This window comes from Malurus melanocephalus, unplaced genomic scaffold (genome assembly GCF_030028575.1).
Source record: "Malurus melanocephalus ecotype Western Australia unplaced genomic scaffold, MMel_1.1 scaffold_496, whole genome shotgun sequence".
Classification (NCBI taxonomy): domain Eukaryota; kingdom Metazoa; phylum Chordata; class Aves; order Passeriformes; family Maluridae; genus Malurus; species Malurus melanocephalus.
The window spans coordinates 430,804-455,031 of NW_026623728.1; the positions used below are offsets into that span (position 1 = coordinate 430,804).

General features: G+C 38.5%; 1 protein-coding gene across 1 annotated transcript in view; it reads right to left on the minus strand.

The window, feature by feature from the left end:
* TANC2 (tetratricopeptide repeat, ankyrin repeat and coiled-coil containing 2) overlaps positions 1-24,228 on the minus strand; it is a 199,256-nt gene that overhangs the window by 131,740 nt on the left and 43,288 nt on the right. The window contains exons 6-7 of the mRNA XM_057381179.1: positions 16,798-16,860; positions 10,859-10,958 (exon numbers count right to left, since the gene is read on the minus strand). Coding sequence (XP_057237162.1) covers positions 10,859-10,925 — 67 coding nt within the window. The 5' untranslated portion in view covers positions 10,926-10,958; positions 16,798-16,860. The remainder of the gene's footprint in view (positions 1-10,858; positions 10,959-16,797; positions 16,861-24,228) is intronic.

Genomic DNA, 24,228 nt, shown 5'->3' on the forward strand with positions numbered 1-24,228 from the left:
GAGTGAGGGACAGTCAACAAAAAACTCTGCAGAATTGTTATTTAAACAAGATAAACCCTGTTTTTAGTAATCCTTTCCTTAGACCTTCTGCCCTCTTCCTGCAGGATGCAACAAACCAAACCAAACCAAACCACACCACAATACTAATATTCAATGCTGCAAACTTTCAGACAAATCTGGTAGATGGGACACAGTAATTAAAAATACAGATGCAATTTGAAAACTGGAATTTCTAAATGAAAAAACAGCACCAAGAAGAATTTCGACTGCTTTTTATGCCTTTGAATAAAAGTGTTGGTAGCTCAGAGATTAGAGAATTACAGCATGAACAAATTCAAGGAATATTTTAAAAAAGAATAATAATTGGGTGACTCAACCATTCAAATCAGACAAGAACAATATGATGAATAAATTATTTKAATTCACTATTAATTCTTGTGGTATGAGGGAAAGAAAGTGGTTTAATATAAATTAAAAGCAGATTATATTCAGTATGCAATTAAATACAATTAAATTAATGTGTCACTTGAAATCATAACAAAAAACACCACAAATATAAATTAAATGCCTCTTTTAATATCTGTATATTGGAACYATGAGATAATCTACAATATWCATTTCTTACTCTAGGAAWGGTCTAAAGGTTCAGTTCAACAGAYCAGTTTTGTCTACCAGAAAATCAGAAAYAGAATCTCAGAGAAGTGATGTTGATAATAATTCTGAATTCAGCCAACAGAAAATTTTTAACCCTATTTAAATGACAAAAAGCAGACTATATTCAGTATACAATTAATTACAATTAAATTAAATGTTCTGCTGAGATCTGGACACCTTCTCAAAGCTTCTTATGAAATCATGTCCCTACCTTGCTCAGCATACCAAAAAAACCCCAAAATCTAAGAAAATATGGGTCGGTTTCTATACTGATCTCATCCTCTAAAAGAAAATTATATAAAAGGGAACATAAATCCTTGCACTTCAGAAAGATCTTGCAGCAAAAATTTCCACAATTCCTTCAAATAGGTCAGTTATAGATGGAAGCTTTAGCAAAAATTATCCATGAGTTATCTAAAAATATATCTGATACTAAAAAAAAAAAAATAGTCCTTACAGACATGCTGAGAGGAGAAGTTTGTGTGAGCAGTAGAAGGGGCTGAAAAGGAGAAACTCCTGAAGAGGTGCAGCTTAAAAAAAATCAATTCTCTCACAAAGAAAAGATGATTTTTTCATTAAAAGTATTAGTAAATTATAGAGGAAATGTCTATAATGTTCTTAAGGAGAAAATGGGAAAAGGAAGAGCAACTGCAATTAAAAAAAAAAATGGAATTTGAGAGGGATCCCTCACTTCRGGCATTTCTGAAAAGCTTTCACTTCACACACACAGTGATAAAAACCCCTCAGAAATAAAAATACAACCCATGCCTGAAATATAATCCTATTCGACACCTATCAAATAAAATAAAAATAAACAACTGCAAGAATCTGCACCAGCACTTCCCAGGGACAACACAGAATATAAATAACATTTATCTTTAGGAACTGGGGAAAAATGGGATATGGAAAAATCTCACAATAAAGGCACACTGAGACTAACAGGGGTTAATTATATTGAGGAGAGTGGGATGAAAATGGAGAAAAAGAAGAGAAAAATGGCAACATCAACATGAACACGTGGAATATTTCTAAAAACATTTGTTTATTTAGAAATATTCAATACTAAGTTTCTAGAGAAACTTAGAAATGTGAGAAATATTACTTCTAGTTTGCTTGTATAAAACCTAGAAATCCACTTGAACAGATTAAATTACTGATTTTGTTGAAATTCTGCTTTGAGGGAAAGAATCCAAGTTTGTTCCTGGGACCAGRCTTCTTCCAGCACAGAGCCCCCAAATCGTTTGACATCTCAGCCATTTCTTACTCATTTTCCAGATGAAACTGTTGATTTCACTGATAAAAACATTATTTTTTTTTTAAAGATTTGACTGGATTTTTAAACTATTACAGATATTCAAATCCTTAAGGTTTCCTCTGAAAGGACATTCAACTTTCCCAATAGTTTGGCTGAACAAATCCCTCAAATTTAGTGGAATAATAATAACATAAACAATAATTATTTCCTTTTGAAGCTGATGTGTATATTCCCTTCAAATAGTACATAAGAACACTTTTTTTTAATGCTGAATAAGAGAAGAGAAGGTCATTTGATGTGGGAAGATGAAACTTTGCACATCAGCACAGGAATTTTGGAGGGATTTGAGTCGGGATTTTGATGGGAAACTCCTGCACCCTCTACTGGCTCAGCCCCAGAAAAGCAAAATATTTCATCACAAATCTGGCACTGAGTGGGAGTGACACCACAAAATCCCAGCTGGACCCAAAATTCGAGTTCTTTTATCCCAAAATAGGAGTCCTGTGTCCTCTCTGGACCCAAAATACCAGTCCTGTGTCCACCTGTACCCGAAATATGAGTCCCATCTGTACCCAAAATACAAGTCCTGTCACCCCCTGGACCCAAAACACAAACCCTGTCCACACCTGTACCCAAAATATGAGTCCTTTACCCCACCTGGACACAAAATACAAGTCCTGTATCCACTTGGACCCAAAATACGACCCCTGTGTCCATCTGTACCCAAAATATGAGTTCTGTGTCCCCATCTGTACCCAAAATATGAGTTCTGTGTCCCCATCTGTACCCAAAATATGAGTCCTGTGTCCATCTGGACCCAAAATATGAGTCGTGTGTCCATTTGGACCCAAAATACGAGTACCATCTGTATCCAAAATACAAGTCCTGTCACCCCCTGTACCCAAAATACGAGTCCTTTACTCTACCTGGACATAAAATATGAGGCCTGTGTCGCCCTATACCTCAAACACGAATCCTGTGTCCCTCCCTGTATCCAAAGTATGAGTCCTGTGTCCACCTGGACCCAAAATGAGTCCCATCTGGACCCAAAATACAATTCCTGTCCCACACCTGAACCCAAAATACGAGTCCTGCATGCCACCTGTCCCAAAATACGAGTCCCACCTGTACCCAAAACGCAAGTCTTGTGCTCTATTTGTATCCCAAATGCGAGTCCTGTGTCCCCCCAGTACACAAAATACGAGTCCTGATCCCCCTGGACCCAAAACACGAGTCCTGTATCCCATCTGTACCCAAAATACGAGTCCTGTGTCTCCCCTATACCCAAAATACCAGTCCTGTGTCCTCCCCTGTACCCAAAACATGAGTCTTGTCCCCATCTGTACCCAAAATATGAGTCCAGTGTCCACCTGTACCCCAAACACGAGTCCCATCTGTATCCAAAACATGAGTCCTGTGTCCCATTTGTACCCAAAACACGAGTCCTGTCCCCCCTGGACAAAATACAAGTCCTGTGTCCCCATCTGTACCCAAAATACAAGTCCTGTGTCTACCCTCTACCCAAAATTAGTCCCATCTGTACCCAAAATACAAATCCTGTCACCCCCTGTACCCAAAACACGAACCCTGTCCCCACCTGTACCCCGAACACGAGTCCTGTGCCCCATTTATATCCCAAATACGAGTTCTGTGCCCCATTTGTACCCCAAACACGAGTCCTGTGCCCCATTTGTACCCCAAACACGAGTCCTGTGCCCCATTTGTACCCCAAACACGAGCCCTGTGCCCCATCTGTACCCCAAACACGAGTCCTGTGCCCCATTTATACCCCAAACATGAGTCCTGTGCCCCATTTGTACCCAAAATACGAGTCCTGATCCCCCTGTACCCCAAACACAAGTCCTGTGTTCCATTTATACCCCAAACACGAGTCCTGTGTCCTGCACTATTGGGTTCTTATTACAAGAAAGACCTGGAAGGAACTAGAGAGTGTCCAGGAAAGGTTTTGGAGCACCTGGAGATGAGAAAGGGACGCTCAGGGGGAGAATTTCTCACTCTCCAGTTGGTGTGAACATCATTTCTGACAGAGCTGAAGAGCCCCCACTCCTCTCAGAGCTCACACTGAAAACACAAACCAATAAACAGTGGAACAGAGTGAGTCAGCTCATAAAAAAATTATAACCACAGTGAAGAACTGGACAGACCTGTCAAACAAGAATTATTTATGAGCTAGAAAGCAAGTTCGGTTAGCATCTGTGGTGTTCTTATTAAAAAAAAATAGGTATTTGTAAAACAGAAGGRAAAAAATACATATTGTTCTAACACAGGCTGCTAAAATTCCCTCTGTAACAGTAGTGGAAAAAAGCAGAAGCTTTGTTGTCCAAACACCTTGTGTTTGTCTGGGAAGGGAGTTTGGTACATGAACAAACATAATTCTGATCAAATAAATCAGAATATCAAGARGCAAACAGCACACCTGTGTACAGAAACCTATGATTTAAGTCAAAGTTACACGATGCTTATGAGGCCTATGGATTGAAAATTTTAAAAAACCTTTTTATATATTATCAAGATAATATGTAAAAAAAAATCAAGCTATAATATGTAAAAATATCAAAATATGTAAAAATAATATAATATATAGCTTTTTACATATTATCAATATACAATGCAATAGCTTTTTACGTATTATAAATATATAATGCAATATCTTTTTATGTATTATCAATATATAATGTAATAGCTTTTTACATATTATCAATATATAATGTAATAGCTTTTTACGTATTATCAATATACAATGCAATAGCTTTCAATATATTATCAATAATAAAATATTCAATCTATAATATAAAAAATACAATGTAATGTAGTATCAAAATTCAATATATAATATCAATATTAGCCTTTTCATATAATGTTGTAAGTTTTTTTATAGGGTGTTAGTAAAATACAGTTGGATTAGTGGGGATTAGTGCCTGGACAAGTAGAATGGCCAAGGAGCATAATTTTAAAAAGTTCTGTAGAAATAGAGAAGTAGATGAGATATTAAGGAACAGTAGAGAGCACTAATGAGAACTTGGCAGAKGCACAAAACACTCAGCTGAAAAATGAAAAATTAAGACCTGGAGGAGTGGAAAAAAACCATCAATGTCACAACTGTTCATGCCCTGAAGATAATAAAGGTGAAAATTTCACCATTAAAGGGAGACTCCCACGACCACCAAATTGAGGATGAAAATAAGTGACAATTTTAAGTGAAGGTGGGTGGGTTAGGAGGAAAAATCCCCCTCACCTCCAGCACTGTAATAAACAAATACCTGCTCTACACACAGCACTCTGTGGGGTTTTATTTCTACCATTTTCTACCATTTTCAGACATCAGTACCTGCACATCTTCCCAAGACATTGCCTTCTTCAGAAGGAAAACTCTGAATTACATAAATGCAAAACAAACTCTCAGGAAAGGTCAGCTCACGCTTCATAAACTCAAGGACAAACTTTACTGTGGTCAGAGGATTTGTTTGTGCACTCGAGCCTTGTTTAAAAATGGATTTATGAAAAACAGCAAACTTTGTGGAAGGACAGGATCCAAATCATTATTTGGATGGATACCTCGAACATGTGGATACAATTCAGGATCATAACACATGATGGCTCTTTTAATATCTCATTTCTAACACTTTCTTAAATTCAGTTACCAGACATCTACAGGACCCACCAGCTGGATCTCATCACTCAGCAATTCCTTTCAGAAATTAAACTGAAAAAGCAATTGTGACCCCTCAAACTTCTTTTTGAGGGCAAAATTATCCTTAGACTTCCAAAAGAGATCAGATAGATGAGAAACTACACAGAGATCAGGCCAAGCACAAATGAGACCTCCAMAGAAATGCCTTTTATATTCCAAAGGCAGGAATCAAAGGGGAAGAGCATTTGACAGGGGCTCTTTCAGTCCTGGAATTAAAATATAAAGTGGCAGGTTCCAAAAAGCCCTATAAATACATTGGAAAGTGAGAAGTAATTGGGTCTTCTGTGAACCAGGAAAGAAGAACAGGTTTTAAAAAAAAACTGCACCAAAAATATTCTGAATGACAGGCAGGCTTCTGGCTGGGTAGCTCCAGATAAAAATTGTGCATTTTATAGTTAAGAACAAACAGGCTGTAATTCCTAACTAACYCAGAAGAGAAAAGCAGACCCTTTGGGTTAAGGCCTACATGCCTCAGATACTGATTTTAAAGTCTCATTTTTTGGATTTTTTTTTCTTTTCATGTTAAATTTATCTTGGCCTCTGTTAGAAATAAAAGGCACCAATTCTTGGGCTGACTCCTCACAAAGKGAAGGAAAATACAAAACCGAACACAATGGGCAGTTTTGCAGCTGAATTTAACCAGGTTCTAAAAGGAATCTGAACTCTTACAGTGGCATTAATTTAAGGTGATAATGGAAAAAGGGAAATAGCCCATCTGCTTGGAAAAGAACAAGGATAACTGTACTAGGTGGAATGATTGGATCCATTCCAAATAAATGGAATTATTTCCCTACCAGGATACTGGAATAGGTATATATAATATATAGAATTATATATATTATATAATAATATATATAAAAATTCAGTAGTAATCAATTTATTTAAATATATGTATAAATATATACATATTTCTATTATAATAATCTATAATAACATATATATATTATATATAGTATATTACATAAAATAATATAATAAATATATATGGAGTAATATAATAAACATATATGAAGTAATTCATTATAAATTTATTTCTTTTAATCAGCACTGCTGTAGGTAACTGCCCGTTCACATGCATGCATTTGTATTATTCTTCTATAAATAATTTGTGTGCTCCTGAATCACAACACCACCAAGCAGCAAAAAACCCACCCTGGCTGAKGCAAAATAAACATTAACCACAGCTYTAGAGAAGCTKCTCWGTGGTTTCTAAGGGAGGAACAACAARAAGGCATTTTACTGCTACCACTACCGGTGTTCTTTTAATCACAGAGAATTATCAAAACCCACATCACACCCAGGAATCGTTAATTTGACTCCACCACCCCTGTTTGCCAAGTGCTGCTGCACATGAAAGACACAGCAAAGCATGGGGATTTCAGAGTGTGCTCCTCTGCATTCCCCAAGAAAAGGACACAAACCCGCTCCAAAGGTTTATCCGCGCACTGGAATGAACAAAACGTGAAACAAAAATGAACTCTGGAGTGTAGGGAATGAAGAGACACGGGGAAATTTCAGAGAAACGCAGGTGGGCTGTCACCAACCCAGGAGAGTCAGACTGAGCACACCCAAAACCTCCAAGAGATGATTTTCCCAATGTGGAAYTCAGGATTTGGAGTTTGTTGTTGGTTCTGAGAGATGGGCACAGCTCTGAGGTCATGGGGCAAATCAGAGCACCCAAACCATCAGGGAACAGCTTCCTTTACAGCTTCATTTACAGCTTCTAATTTGCATTTAAATCATGCTAACAATAAACAGAATTTTCAAATTTCAATAAACATAATGTTTTCAGAGTGTTTGAATGAGAAAAAAACCTCAAGCCCATAGTGTCCCACTGATGTCCCCATGGAAACTGCCAACACAAAACCAGGGGTGACACTGGACATTCAAGCTCCATTCCACCCCAAACCATTCTGGGATTTATTTAAAAGGGTRGGAGGATTCATCAAGGTCCTGCTGGTGACTTTTGTAGATTATTAGGTAAATTCTCTCCTTTTTAGTCTGCTGTTAAAGTATCAAATTTGTGGTTTGCCAGATGCGTAAAGGAAATAAAAATAGCAAGTTTCAGCCTTGATGCCACACCAAAACACAGGTGGAAGTTTTACTGATTTTTTTTTGCCTTGTGTTGCAAAGAAATACAGACTTAAATATATTAATCTTAAAAAAATCTAGGCAGCAACAAATTCATCTAATGTCATGTAAGAGTTTGGGAGATTAAATATTATCTGAAAAATCATTTTGCTGTGGAGGGATGTTTGCCACTGAGTCACTGTTAATATAACAAACCTGATCATCTCATTTTCTTATTCCCTCTCTTGCCCTGAAGAATACCAAACAGAATTTCTCAGTAAAGCAACTTATTTCAAGGGCAGAATTGCAGTGAATTAAACACACAGMACAGTCATTAGAGGGAACCTCACTGATTCAATTCTGTCAGATTATTTTTCAATATATGAATAAGAAAACCCATCTCTTCTGCTTTGCCTAGACACGCAGCCTGTCAAATCTCAGTACTTCAGAACTGACATTTTTCATTCACAAAATAAAAAAAAAAAAACATATTTGCAGAGCTTGGCATAAACAAGATAGTTAATATTGCTTCTGGGAGATAAGCCAAAAGGAATAGTAGGGCCTGTTAACAGCACATCTGACAAAGAGAGGGCTTTGTACAGAAATCACAACTTCAGGTGATTTCTCTGTTTATTGTTTTCCAAAGGTATCATCAAAGGACTTGTRCTTTCACACAGAAAATGTGACACAAACCATGAGAGGACGGAGCCATCTGCTCGTGTGGCTTCTCCAAACCCAATCTTTTCACCTCCCTCCYGCTACAAGAGACYGAGGAGTTCCYCTGGAAAGGAAATCTCCCTAAAATGAGCAGCCAGCACCTCAGTGCCTTCACAAAACAGACTCTGACCTGCTCTGACCCCACAGCAACGAAACACCTCGAGGAACGCTTGAACTGCCAGGAGCGCTGAACTTGGGATGGACCCACAGCGTGACTGTCACCAGGGAACGAGTGACCACTGCTGGCTCAGACCTAAACCCCACAGCAAACCCCATAGCAAACCCCACAGCAAACCCCACAGCAAACCCCATAGCAAACCCCACAGCAAACCCCACAGCACTGCCCTACAGCAAACCCCAAAACAAACCCCAAAGCAACCCCCATCAGCACTGCCCTACAGCAAACCCCACAGCAAACCCCATCAGCACTGCCCCACAGCAAACCCCACAGTAAACCCCACAGCAAAACCCATCAGCACTGCCCCACAACAAACCCCACAGCAAATCCCATCAGCACTGCACCACAGCAAACCCCATGGGTGCTGCCCTACAGCAAACCCCACAGCAAACTCCATCAGTGCTGCCCCACAGCAAACCCCACAACAAACCCCATCAGTGCTGTCCTACAGCAAACCCCACAACAAACCCTGTCAGCACTGCCCTACAGCAAACCCCACAACAAACCCCATCAGTGCTGCCCTACAGCAAACCCCGTAGCAAACCCCATCAGTGCTGCCTACAGCAAACCCCACAGCAAATCCCATCAGTGCTGTCCTACAGCAAACCCCACAACAAACCCCATCAGTGCTGTCCTACAGCAAACCCCACAACAAACCCTGTCAGCACTGCCCCACAACAAACCCCACACCAAACTCCATCAGCACTGCCCTACAGCAAACCCCACAACAAACCCCACAGCAAACCCCATCAGCACTGCCCTACAGCAAACCCCATCAGCAAACCCCACAAGTGCTGCCCTACAGCAAACCCCACAACAAACCCCGTAAGTGCTGCCCTACAGCAAACCACATCAGTGCTGCCCGACAGCAAACCCCATCAGTGCTGCCCTACAGCAAACCCCGTAGCAAACCCCATCAGTGCTGCCTACAGCAAACCCCACAGCAAATCCCATCAGTGCTGCCCCACAACAAACCCCACAGCAAACCCCATCAGAACTGACCTACAACAAACCCCACAGCAAACCCCATCAGCACTGCCCTACAGCAAACCCCATAGCAAACCCCACAGCAAACCCCACAACAAACCCCATCAGCACTGCCCTACAGCAAACCCCATCAGCAAACCCCACAACAAACCCCATCAGCACTGACCCACAACAAACCCCACACCAAACCCCATAGCAAATCCCACAGCAAACCCCATCAGCACTGACCCACAACAAACCCCACACCAAACCCCATAGCAAATCCCACAGCAAACCCCACACCAAACCCCATCAGTGCTGCCCTACAGCAAACCCCATAGCAAATCCCACAGCAAACCCCATAGCAAACCCCATGAGTGCTGCCCTACAGCAAACCCCACAGCAAACCCCGTGAGTGCTGCCCCACAGCAAACCCCACAACTCTCCTGCCCCAAGGGAAAGCAGCATTTTCCCGGTGCCTTCCCCTGCTGGGTCTCCTCATCCTCTCTCGTGGTTTTTTAAGGAACGTCCACATTTGCTATTTATTGCACGAGCACAARTAGGTTTTGTATCCTAAAATATTTAAAATGTGCTGCCAGGTGGCTTTAAAATTCAAAATGAAAGATTTAATTAAAAGCTTTTATCCTGCCAACGCTCGCTTTTTGGAAATAGCGACAAAAGTTAAATAAAAATGTTATTTTCCACCTTTCCTGGGATGGTGGAAAAAGGAAACTGACAGAAAYGATGAGTAAATTTGGGCAATTTCTCCTTTAATTTCAACTGTTCCCATTCCACTTTCTCCCTCCTGTTTAAAAATAAAAGCTCAAAAAGAAATTGCTGCTGGTACCTTGGCTGTAATGAAGCAGGTTTCACTGCCACAAGTTTTTTCAGAAAAAAAAAAACAAACTTTCTTGCTTTCCATAAGTGAAACATGAACCTTGATGTTTGTTTACTACAAAGTTATGTAGAACTCTTATCTGGTTTTCCTTACATCTTATCTCCCCAATAAAACCAGATGACRGTTTACATACACTTTAAAATAAATRTATTTATAGCTTGAAATTAAAATTACAGCACCACATTAAAATGAAGTATRTATTGTATATATCATTTATATACTTCATCCAAGACTCTTGCAGTTTGGAGTCTGAAAAATCAACTGAGCACATCTGCTCAACAACAAGAAAGAAATCCTGTTAAGATGAAAATACATAAAAGGAATGGCTTTAAAACCATTTAAAACCATTTTAAAAGCATTTWAAACCAAGCCAGTATTCCACATGAAGAGGAAGTGATGATGACTTACCACTGGACCTGTTTTTGCGGTTGGACTTCCCTCCCGTGAGAAGCATCTTGAGGCTGTTTCGAAACATGGCGATCCCGTTCTGCCTGGATTATCCCGAGCACTGCRGAAAAAGGACAAAATCAGAGTTACCACTTGGAAAACCATTGTGGAAAAGAGGTAAAGGAGCATTAAAACCAAGAAAAAACAGTGGAACGGTAATTTTGTGTTATTATTTTGCCACTATGATTCCTAACGACAACATCCACAAAATTCCACCACTCRGTTTGCTTTCAGTTATCAGCCTTTATTTCCAGAACCACGCAATTCCAGGTAGATCCAACCCCTTTTTCCAAATAATTTATCATCACACTGAAGTGGCAAAGACACAGAATTTACCAAAAGTGCCTCCATTTCAGTGTTAAAGCCAATCAGAAGGAGATGCCCTTCCTGTTGCTCAGAAAATCAATTCTGCTGACACCAAAACCACRATTCCAGAATCTCTGCAGCTCCTGGGCTGCTTGACTATCTAATCCTCCTGCGAGTTGAATAAATTGTCATGAGGAGGCAAGTCACTCAAATCCAGAGTAACTGATGCGAAAAAAATCAAACAGAAATATTATCCCTATATTTTCCTTGCTGTGTATGTCTTGGGRAAAAAAAWAWAAWAWAAAAAAAAGGTTGTCTGAGTGTTGCTGAAGATAAAAGAGCGTCTGGGATCACCAGGCACACTGACAGCCTGTGCTGGGGAACTGCCATTTATTAAAGCATGTAAAGCATGAAAACACCTACAACAAAAGCAGCTCCAAACCAGACCAGAAGAATTGTACAGAGTCTTTGATCAGTACATACAATAAAGCAGAATTTTCTTTCTATTGTACACACGATATTCCATAGTTACAARTAACACATTTGACATATAGAAATAAATACTGATTTTTTTTTTCCTGTAACTATATTCGGCTCCTCTTGGAGGATGCTCAGAAAATGCCATCTTGAGTTTCTTCACATTTCTCTGATACTTTCAAGTCTAATAATATAATTCAAAGAACTTTATATGTAYATTTAAAGGCACTGAAAGTCTTTTTAATAGGATTTACTCAATTTCTGAGTGACACCAGCATTCCAGGGCAGCAGCTCAGAGCACACACAGATCGCAGCAAATTCAGCCTTTCCTGACATCCACAAGTTCCCGTTCACTGACCAGACTCCACAAACACATTTGGGGGGTCTGTGTGCACACATGAACGAATATTAAAGACAAAATGCGGAATCAGTATTGCTTTTGCATTTATGAATCACTTGAGCAGCACATGGCACCAAAACACACTGAGCTGGTGTTCAGGTTTATTCCCAAAAGATCCTAAACGAGGTTTAGATCCCCTTTGGAGCATCCCACTTTTACAGGACTATAAAAAAAAATTCCATCAGAGCAGAGAGATGATTGTTTAGGGGACCAATTCTGATTTATTCTGATTAGTTAAGGTGTTCACAACACACAAGTGACCAAAATCAGCTGCTGGGTTTTCATTTTCATGCACCACCACATCCTTTGGTGGCTTTGAGCAAACACAGCCACGGCTCTTCCCCTCTTCAGCCAACACCACTAAGCCAGGAGTAATATTTAAGAATAAGCACTCTGAATTAAAAATTCTGTTGGTCATATTAATCCATGGAATTAGAAGGATTAAACAGCAGTGTTAAGAAGAGGTGGATCAGCCCATTTTTTTACCCCATCCCATGAGCTCCTTAATACACCCCAGCCCAGGTTAATTCTCCTTCTCCAGTATCACCAGAAAAAAACTGCAGGAATGTGATGGGGATCCTTCACTGTCCCAYTGACACAGGATGTGGCAATAATTTGGGCAACCAAAAGTTACTGCACTTGATTTGTCATTTATCTCAACATTTGTAACTTTACCAAACCAAACGGTGAATAAAAAAGCCACAATCTCCACCCAGCATTTTTAGAAAAAAAACAACTCATAAATCTCCTGGTTTATGTCCAGACACTCTGCCATTTTTGTTTGATCTTCGAACAAATCTAAATTTCAATTTCAATGAATAATTTCTGGATCACCAGAAGGCAGTAGTACAAATATGATGAGGAAAAAAAACCCAAAGTGGAGGGATAGAGGCAGACTGAGCTCTGCAATCTCACCCCAAATGCTAAGCTTGACCAGGTCTGWGATATCTCATTAAATCCTCCTGGATGATTTAGGCCAATTTCTGTGTTTTCTTAATTTTGAGGCAGAGTTTGTAGACAAGCTGCAAAAACCACCTCATGTTTTGGGTGGCTCCACATTGTTACAGCCCACAAAAGCCAGTTTTGCTTCTTTTAATGGAGAGATATTGTCTGTCAGACGCTGAATTACAAAATCAAAGCAAATTTTTTTTTGCCTGTATACCACCAGTAGAACAACCAGATCCTTGTATTTCCCTCCTCTCTGATCACCTCCCTAAAAATGAAATTTCATTTTATATAAAGCTGATTAGCAAAGCTAAGCTCTTGTTCAAAAGAGTGTTTGATGTCCAACGAGTCGTACAAACATTGCTGGCAAATTTCGTACATGGCAGCGTGAGAAGCTATTAAATGCATCTTTTAAGATTAAAATTCTACATTTTTTTCCAATAAGACAAGTTTCTAACTACCAAAGGAGGAAGGGAATGCATCCTAAGTCATTTGAGCATATTCTTTAAAAATCTGATTTCCCCTTTAAGTGTTCAGCTCCTTCTTCACCTTCATGTTGAAAATACTAATGTAAAGGGCCAAGCATTGCAAAAATTGGCTGTGGAAAATAAATATTTTGGCTTCACAAACACTTTAAAAGAAACAGAATTCTCATTCATTTTACCAATCTCAGCCAGGAAAAAGCCCAGACAGGATTCCTGTAAAATTCAGAGGCTGCAGCAGAAAAACCAGAGCATGGCCACTGCACACAGCTTTAACTGAATGGATGAAAAACACAACTTAACCCAAAAAAAAATTTAAAAGAGAAAAAAAGAAAAAAGACCATTTTGCCAAATTGGAGGTGGTTCAAAAGTTCTGTCAGCTGYTTCTTTGGATATTAATTTGTAGTTGAAAAGCRAAGTACAAGCCTGTGCCAGCTCMTGRGATCCCATTGAGTCACTCTCYRGGTCAGACAGCAGCAAATTAAGACAGAATTTACTCCACAACCTTCTTAATATTCAACAGAAGTTTATGAACACTRTGGAGTCAGAAATCCTCAAAACACTATGATAATAGATAGTTATAAATTATTTGCAAACTTGCATTAAAGCACATTTTTCAGTGAGAATCTCACTCCTTATTCCTTTATTTATCAACGTCCATTCCAAAAGATCYTGAAGTACCACATTCCTCCCTGAATTCCCAAAAGGAACAATGGGAAGAAAAAATTTTCAAAAGGGTGATTTCTGAAATAAACCTGAAAGTTCTTTGATAGAAAATATACTCAGTTATGTAAAGTAATAGAAGAGCTTGTTATTCCTAAAATATTCTATTCAAGGGCTCCTGGTAGCACAAGATTATTTTTTTTCATGAGGGAAGCTGAATTTACTTCAGCAGAAATTAAGAAGTGTGTATAATAAATATCTTAAGATGCCAGAAAAAGGAACCTTTCAGAATATCAGTTTTCAGGATTTAACAAAGCCTAAATTAACACCTTGTGAACAAAAGAAAGAATTTTTAAAAATCTAACTTTTCATAAATTCGTGAACCATTTTGAAAAACCATTCAAGCTTCAGGAAGGAAGAAGTAACTACGACTTTTTTCCACAAGTAAGAGATTTATAAAACGAATTATCACAAGATGAAATAAATTGAAATATGATCACAAAGCAATGCTGAAGTCAAGGGAAATCTGTATTTATAAGTTTGGCCCAYGCACATTTAAATACACAGGAGCAGAATTTAGAGATTAAATTTMGAGATTAAATATTTCCAGGAACTTTAGGAATGAAAACAGCATTGTTGCCACCTAGYAAGCTTGCCAAGAACTTCTAGGATTATTTGGAAATAGGAAAATGACAAAGGTATTAAGAGCACTAAACCCTCCCAATTAGAGGCCTTTAAGCAATTAAGAGTTTATTAAACTGAGTTCTCTAATAGGCTTTAGAACAACAAAATTAATTGTTTGATGTTCCCTCAGAAAAACCTGACCACTAATATCTACCATGGGAGGGCTGACGTGAAGGCCAATTCACTCTTAAATAAAATATTTTAATTTTATTAAATAAAATGTAATCTCTGGACTGCCTTTGCTACAGATCCTGCACTGAATTCCACAATCCAAGAGCCCCAGCACTGGTGCTCTCTCCTGTCCCAATTGTCTTTGCTTTAACTGAATGGATGAAAAAGGAAACTTTTAAAAGAGAAAAAATGACCATTTTACCAAAAATTTTAAAATAAGAAAAAAAAAATGCAAAATTGGAGGTAGTTCAACAGAAAGTTCTGTCAGCTGCTTTTTTGGATAWTAATTTGTAGYTGAAAAGCMAAGTACAAGCMTGTGCCAGCTCATGAGATCCCATTGAGTCACTCYCCAGGTCAGACAGCAGCAAATTAAGCCAGAATCCAACTATTTTTGCTAGAAATACATAAAAATAAAACCCCTGACAGCRTTCCCACTGGAAAAACGCGCGCAGCAGGTCAACATAATGTTTCACAAGGAAGCAGGAGGCTGCCCTCAATCTCTGCTTTTATTTCATCCAATGAAGCAGCTGTTAATGCTCCAGTTAAAATACAATTCTGAAAGGGTAACAAAGTGATTTTGTCATGTTTGGGAAGTTCTAAACAGTTCTTGATGAGTCCATGGTGATTATATATTCACTTGAAGTTTGGGTATTTTATATTCAGAGGTAATTTTTACGCAGTCATAGCCTGGGAGGATGAAGACACTGTATTATTGTGACACTATATTATTACAGAAACCCAYGTAATTCAGCAAGGGAGAAATGGCYAAATTTTAAAACAATTTTAAAAACAAACAGCTCATTTTGGTGCTGAACAGCACTTGCAGAGGGTGAAGCTGTTTGATTTGGAGCTGTGAGGTACAAGGACAGCACCAGGAAGGTGCAGGTTGGAGCTCCTCGTTCCCATTCCCTGCTGACAGAAAGATGTTTTTCCCTTTTTGTCTGGAACACTGTCATTCTTCAGGTAAGGACAATGGAGAATAAAATAATGTCTGATCTCAGAGAGAGACAGACAGCTTGTGATTCATCCTGAATCCAGAGAAACCAACTGCTCTGGAACAGGAACAATTCTCACAGATAACCCTGCCAACCACACAATAATAATACACTGCAAAAATAACTTTTCAGTCAATATTTGAATTGATCTTTCTGGGGAAAAAAATATTTTTCCAGCAATATTTTTTATTTAAGTGCCGTATTTTGACATGTTTGAAATGAGATCAGAAAGAATGCCAAGCACTCACTAGGAGAAAGCCAAAAGTCGGTTCTCTCCTCAACATSAAAATATGATGACCTTGAAATTAAGGAAATTTAATTTTGAACCAGGCTCTGTCATTTTGCATAACCTGGTTTCTAATTCTAGATTAATGGTACAGTCTGAGTTCCCAAAGGAACTTCCATTCTCCACACACAATGTCAATTATACAGGCCTGGAGAAAAGTGATAACCAAAGAAAAGTTAGAAATGGCATCATCTCRCTTTCATCAATTCATCTGTGGTGCTTTGAGTGTCTTCTGTGTTGCTYATAACACCTAAAATTGCTGCTTTGGTTTTATATATTATTAACAGCTGCCTCCACTAGGAAAAGAGAATGATTTTTCTCTAATTTTTCCAGTTAAAAATCATAAAAATTGTTATAGAAAAGCAGTGCCCCTGTTCCAATTCAGGTGATCACAGACTAACAGTGAAACAGCAGAACTGCATTTCTRTTTAAACAATCAAATCACTCCTGCAAGGAACACATGGAATTGTAGAAAGAAAAAATTCTCCTACCTTGGTATCTTTAGACAAGTTGAATCTCTAGCAAAAAGTGTCCTCCTCCATTCACTGCCAGTCCTGAAAGACATAAAAAAACCCAACAGAATTTAGCAGCATCTTCTCAGCACCCTCTGTGCCCCACCCTGTCCAGATGAACACAGATTTACAATAACCCCATCCCAGGGAAAACCCACAACTTTCCCTGAGTATTGAAAGAATCAGGCAGACCCCACTCTTTATCCTCACATTTWAAAAGGGAATGTTCCTGCTTTTAAATTGCTGGATTTAAATTAATATAATCAATTMATCAATACTAATWCTGGTTACTCACCACTTTTCAAATRGGAGGAGAAGAAAAGCAGGGAAACTTCCCTTTGCCACGTTTTATACAGTACATGATTTAACAACCCCTTCACCTTATCAAGTTCTGCTGAACTCCTACAACCTCCCCACAACATGAATTTTTTTTTAAAAAACTCAATCCTTACACAAACATAACTCCCAGGAGGGCTCCAGCACTAAATCAAGGATTCAGTACTCGGCCCTTGGCTCCRTCATCACGCACTCAGAACAATTTCATCAAGGAAAATCCACAAGGAATGGATCTTGGTGCTCACTGAAAAGGACCAGAGCAGCTCTTTTACCCCCAGCTCGTGTTTTATTTGTGCTGACGGTACTGTATTACAGCCTTCACCCATCTATTGTTTCACAAATCTCATTTGAGACCCAGCAAGGAGAAGGAAATACAGACACATCTCATTTGTCACCAAACAAACAAACARAAAGAATCTGAGGAAATTGAGGCCAAATTATATTTGAAAGTTTAAAGTAGAGTGAGTGTTTGGCTGAGTCAGTCGGGGTTTTTGTTCTTCTTCAAGAGGATTTTGAGAAATAATTTTGAGCTTTACTTTGGGTTTCTTGCTGCTCCCAGAATTGTAAGAGCRACTTCTCCTACAGTCTTAGATTAATAATTCTGTGTGTAGAACTGTAAGACATTCCACCAATTAATGAAAAACCCTATTTCGTTTTTCAGGCAGCCAATTACCTCCCTGCTTTCAATTTTTCACTTCTGTGGAAAAAAAACTGAAGGGCTGGTGACCAGCAGAGCCCTCCTTTGGGAGCGGGGAGGTTTTGAGGAAACATCCCAAGGAGTTCACTGCTCTGTGAGAGGATGTTCCTTCCTCAAATCCCCTTCCCAGCTTGTGCAAACTGCCCCAAATCCCCCAAATTTCCCCCCAGCATTCAGCTTTTGGCAGACATTGCTCAAAAAAACTCAGCTACAAATTTCTGAGTGTCCGATTGCACAGAGCACAAGAACCAGCACAGAACCTAAACCCAAACAGGTTCAGATCAAGGAAGATTCATTAGGTGTTATTTCATTATTAGGTATTATTTCATTATTAGATATCGTTTCATCATTAGGTATAATTTCATCATTAGGTATTATTTCATTATTAGGAATTTATTCATTATTACGTATTTATTCATTACTAGGTATTATTTCACTATTAGTTATTTCATTATTAGGTATGATTTCATTATTAGTTATTATTTCATTATTAGGTATTGTTTCATTATTAGGTATTGTTTCATTACTAGGTATTATTTCATTATTAGGTATTATTTATTTCATTATTAAGTATTATTTCACCTGATTTAAGTCCCTGGAGGGGTGGTTTCCATAAAGGCACGGAGTGACAGGACAAGGGGAGAACGGCCTTAAGCTCTAGGAGGGCAGGSTTAGATCAGATATGAGGAAGAAATTTTTTCCAGTGAGGATGGTGAGACCCTGGAGCAGAAAAGCTGTGGCTGCCCCATCCCTGGAAATGTCCAAAACCAACCTGGATGGGGCTTGGAGCACCCTGGGATAGTGAAAGATAACCCTGCCCATAGCAGGGGGTGGGACTGGATTAATTTTTATTAATCCTTCCTTCCACCCCAAACCATTCTGGAATTTGATGATTCTAAAAAAAACCCTCTATTCGTTAGGTCCTATATAGACAAAAGAAAAAAAGGATCTTAAAACATCTATTTGGCATTCTCCACAGCTCTTTTAAACAGTCCAAATCTGGGTAATCGCAAACACCTCAGGTGAGTGAGCGAGGAAATTTTTTCTTTCAAAAGCATCAATGCTACAACCTTTGGAAAACGGAAAACATCGGAATAACTAAAAATAACTCCTTATAAATGTTTCAGTTTGCTGCCATCTATCTTCTTAATTCGGCTCTTAATGTGTTATCCTGTAAAACAAAGAGCAGGAAGAGCCTGTGCTGTGCGAGAGCTGCAGACAGCATTTCCACCCCATCATCTACTCAGGAGCTCCCCATCTGCATTCCAGAGAGGATCCAATGAATCTGCCCTGCATTGATCTTTTTAAATAGCACAGCTTTTATCTGCTCACAGGATTGCATTAAAAATCTTTATGCGAATGCGGCAGATATTAGTGGGTTGTCAATAAAAACGAAATGTCATTAAAGCACTTTTATTCTTTAATTTGTCTTTAAGCCCTCTAATTATATTTGTAAATTCTGCTATTGAGCTGTGTGAAAGTTATAAATTCTGACATGATCTATCACAACAAATAGATTTAGAGGCAAATATACAGTTAGGGCGAGGAGGGGAATCACTTTTAGAACTATTCCCTCTTGATTAAACACACAAATCATGTGTTTCAATCAGAAGCAACATTCAATCAGTGTTTCTGAAGGAAATTAAAAGTTTGGAAGGGTAAAACCTCTGGCCTGTGATATGGCTACAAATCATAATATTTTTTAATTATTATTATTATAAAACAACTCATTTTCTTCTTCCATCAGCATTGTTTTTCCAAGTTTTTTTAGACTTGGCAGGGAGAAGGKAACAGTCCAACATCTCAACTCTGCCTTCCCAAACCAGTAACTGAGTTTTTGCCCTGCTGGGCAAAAATTTGGGGAACACAGTCCCTGCCTGGCCCTGTCCTGCAGGACTGAACTCCTTCTGTCCCTGCCCAGCAGTGATGAAGSCAATTCCTGTCAAATTGCTGGATTTTTTCCCCATAAAATCCAACTAGGAATTGCCAGCAAACAATTTATTGCCACCCAGCTTGGCAAACGTCAAACGTGACCACGGAATAGGAATATTCCCAATTCCACCATAAAGACAATAATATAATGAATGGTTTTTGCAGGCAGAGTCGGGTGATTTATGTCAGGAACAACACAAACAGAAACAAAACCCTCTGAGAGCGTTACAAGGCCTTCCTGTGACACAGAACAGCAGGAAAACACTTCACCCACGGATCCTTTCACTGACTTTGCAACCAACTGCTGATTCCTTTTCTTCTGAACAATGCTCAGCCCAGAACAGCATCAATCCAATTACACATTTCCTACACCACATTTGTTGTTCCACTGCACACCATCACTTCATTCACATCCATCACCAAAACAAAAATCACCCACTTTAAATACTTTTTCATAATTCTCTTTTTCACTGCTTCAGACAATTTCTGAATGAAGCTATCATGGACAGAGCTGCTCAGGAAGTTGTGAGTGAACAGATATTATGGGATTTCCAGAGTAAGAGAATGAAGTGCTACAGAAAAATACAAATTAGTAATGATGTCACAAAGCCAAGTAAGCAAACACTTCAAAAACTGCACTCTCAGGACAGGAGTGGTTAAATAATTCAGGAAACAAAGTTCTCCTGCAGTCCCGAGGAATTTTTTACTTGTGTAGGTCAGAACCAGTGAATTCCTCTGCAGAAAAATGTGTTAAAAACAACCAAAGTGTAAAACAGCAAAAAGCTGTCCACCCGTCCAACATCCTTCMCACCTGCACTACAATATTTCTTAAAAAGAGCTTTTCTTATATTCTMTTAAACCCACAAGGATATGGCACACAAGTTAACTCATTTTTAAATATTCAAGTGAATGAATGCACCAAAAAAGGCATCAAATCAAAGTGACCACCCAAGAAAACAGCTCCTACCGAATGTAGGAATTATTGAAACAGGTAAGAATGGAAAGAATGGAAGGTTTATGGAAAAAAAAAATCCCAATATTGTCAACACTTTCAGCTGTCAGAATTAAGCACCTTCCTGTCACTCCAACACAGAAAGCTGCCTACATAAGGAATGAGAACTTTCAGGTGCAGCAACGCAGATTGTTGCTGCAATATTTTCCTGTCAAGCTAAAATCCATGACAGAAAAAAAAGACTTAAAGCTTTAAGATTTGAGGAAGAAATCAGAAAAGCTGCCATCCATGGCAACATGACTACACAGTCTGAAATCACAGCAGAACATCTGATTTCACAGCAACACGTTTGAGAAGTCTCTTGAGGTGTCTTGAGCTGAATACCACCCATCCTGTATTTAAAAATATTGAACATCAGCACAGAGAAACATCCAAATAAAAGGCTGAAAAAAAGACTCATTTTCTATTCAACCTAGAATAAACAAAGGAACTTTTTTTACCCCTCAATCCAAGCAAGCAGGTAAACATTCACAGCAATTTTGCAAAGTTAATTGAATCTGAAGCCTCTGAACCAAACACAGCACAGGTCACATGTATCCTGATCTCAACAGCTTAATTATATTTTCCTGGAGAAATTAGCAACTTACTCATACTTTTATCAACAGAACATTAATACAGACATTAAACACAATGACCATCTGTCTTTGAAAAGCAAAACTACCCCAACGAGCAGAACGTGCTGCTCAAGCAGTCCTGCTGGAAAGCAAAGGCTCTGAAATGGTCTCATGAATAGGGATTTCCATCTTTAAACGAGGTTATTTTTCCAGTTTWGGCTGTCAGATGCACCAGCTGGTATTCATCTGATAAATTGAGAAAGCTTGGATGGTATTCTAAAATCGAATCAAATCACAGTTTAAATTCTTTGCACATACATACATGTTGGAAACTAAATACATACTGACTAAAAATAGTCTGGATTCCAGTTCTAACTYGCCTAAATTCATTTTGTGTTTTAGTGACGTCTGCCACATAACGAATCAAAGATCAGGAAAATGGCAACTTTCTTTAAATGAAGAAGAATCCTTTCTTTTCATGTATATGACTGACCTCATTTTACTGGGGACTAATCTGGAAAACAATGCTTCCATCTCGACCAAGAGTTTGTCTTCTTAACCTCATATTCTCTAATTAAAAGTAAGATYAGAATCATATGTTACCACACATAATGGCTGTACTTACACAGTTCATTACACAGGAATGCAGACCATTGATAAATCAAGTGTGCCACAAATAAAACCATACAACATTAACACCCCAGTCCAGAATTAGATCTGTCTTGGCTGATTTTCAACAGCATCCACTCTACCATATTCTAAATTCGTGACAGTTTCTTCATGATCATCACAATAAATAACTATGGGAAAACATCCAGGCGTCAATGGGATTATGAAAAAAATAAAAAAAAAATCAGAAAATTGACCATGCTTTAAATTAAGATTTGTTTTTGCTTATCATATGTGCCTTAAAAAAAAAGCCCAACACCCTGTGTGTTAAAACTAATGACATCCACATTCTGCTTTTTAACTCAGACTCCTGGTTTTATATTAAAATTATTAGAAGCTCCTATTTTATTTTCTGTTTATCAAATGGTTCATGGAGGATCACATTTTTCAGCATCTTAGTCATGTTAATCAAAATTTACGAACTTCTCCATTTTCCACCTTTTCCCAGCTATCTGGCAAAGGAGCCATCACTGGTTTGTGATGTTTTTTTAGTACCTGGTGCTCCCCTCACCTTTCTCACATCCTCACACTTTAATTACCACCCCATGTTTAATATCTCTGAAAACAATCTGTTCACCTTCCCTCTCTTGCTCAGATCAGTTGTTATTTATTAACCAGCTGGTTTGGGTTAATAAATACTGGTTTTGCACTCCCCATGCTCATGTGACCAGGGTTATGGTCAGGATGCACCAATAAAAATATTTTCCTTCCAGAGTAATTCAAGATTAGGGGATTTTTTGTGATTTTGTGACTGATAATGCTGTGGCAGAGAGCTGAGGAAGGAGGCTGAGAAGCAAATGGGAACAGCCAGGGCCTGCTKGAGATGGCTCTGGAATGGACTGGGAAAGATTCCCTCTTCTCCCWGCTGTCTTTTCGGTTTATTTTAAAATAATAAAATTATTTATTTTTAAAATATATAAATATATATATTGTATACAGAGAGATATATAAAAATATATATAAAATTACTTTTTTTTTTGCTGGAAACCGAGCATTTTTCACAAGTTTATCTCATTTAACTTTTCTCTGAAAGGACACAGAGCTCCAACCTMCAAAGGCACCTCAGCAGCTCTCACTGTGTTGCTTTCACTCAAAACCCTCTGAGGAGATAAAATAACCCCTGAGGATATGAAATATCCACTTCAAACCCTAAACCAGCTTCTACAGAACACACCAAAAATGTCAAAGCTGTTCCTTCAGAAAGTGCAACCAGAACTGAACTATTCAAACAGAACTCTTCTTCCCTGTTTGCCCAGTTTTAAATACACCAAGGGGAAACAAACGGGAAATATGTGATGATAAAAACACTCGCCAGGAGAGAGAAGCAACTGCAGACAGAGGAAGAAATGAGAAAAATTAAACAGAATTGAGGAGGGGAAGAAATAAACTTTTAAAGGAAAGAGAGGGTAAAAGAGGGGTTTTGGTTTTTTTTCAACAGAAGTGTTACAAGTAAGTTGAATATTTGAATTAATTTAATTTCACATTGTCAGAGGACAGAATTCTCAACATTTGMATGAAACAAAAGTAACATCCCACTGACACCTTTCCTAGGGAGAAGTACATGTCCTTATAAAAAGTCAATCAAACATACTATATATCACAATTCTCTTTCAAATATTTCTTGTACCCAGCAAAATCAATATTGCTAAGATTTAACACACACAAACAACTTGGGCTTTGGGTTAAAACAAGAGGATAGACAGAAGGAAGTAAAACACYTTACAAAGGATTTTTTTATCTGTGAACCCACAATTAAATTAAAAAAGAATAGGGTTTTTTTGTGTTGTTAACAGTCTGCTAACACTACAGACCAGATCGTAGATTCTGAATGAAATTCAGCAAAGAAAAAGGGATTTAAGTAAGAGCATTTTGCCTGACTCTCATTTATTTGACAGCTGGCTAACTATTCCATGCAGGAAAACTGGGACTTGGCAGAAGTGGATATTCTGCTTTAAGTCACTCCTTCAAACCTTCCAACAAGGGGACAGTTCAATCAGTACTTGTTACCCRTTTTTTATCTTCTATGATGTATGTAAGTGATATTTAACACAGGCCTGACTATTCCAGACAATGTGTTTAAACTGTGAGCTATAAATGAAGCCATTGTGTGAGCACATTTGAAATCACAGCACATGGCAGACTTCAGAAAAATTCAGTGTTGTACACACAAGCTCCACTCCACACTGTCCTCCTCAGCTAACAAAAATCAG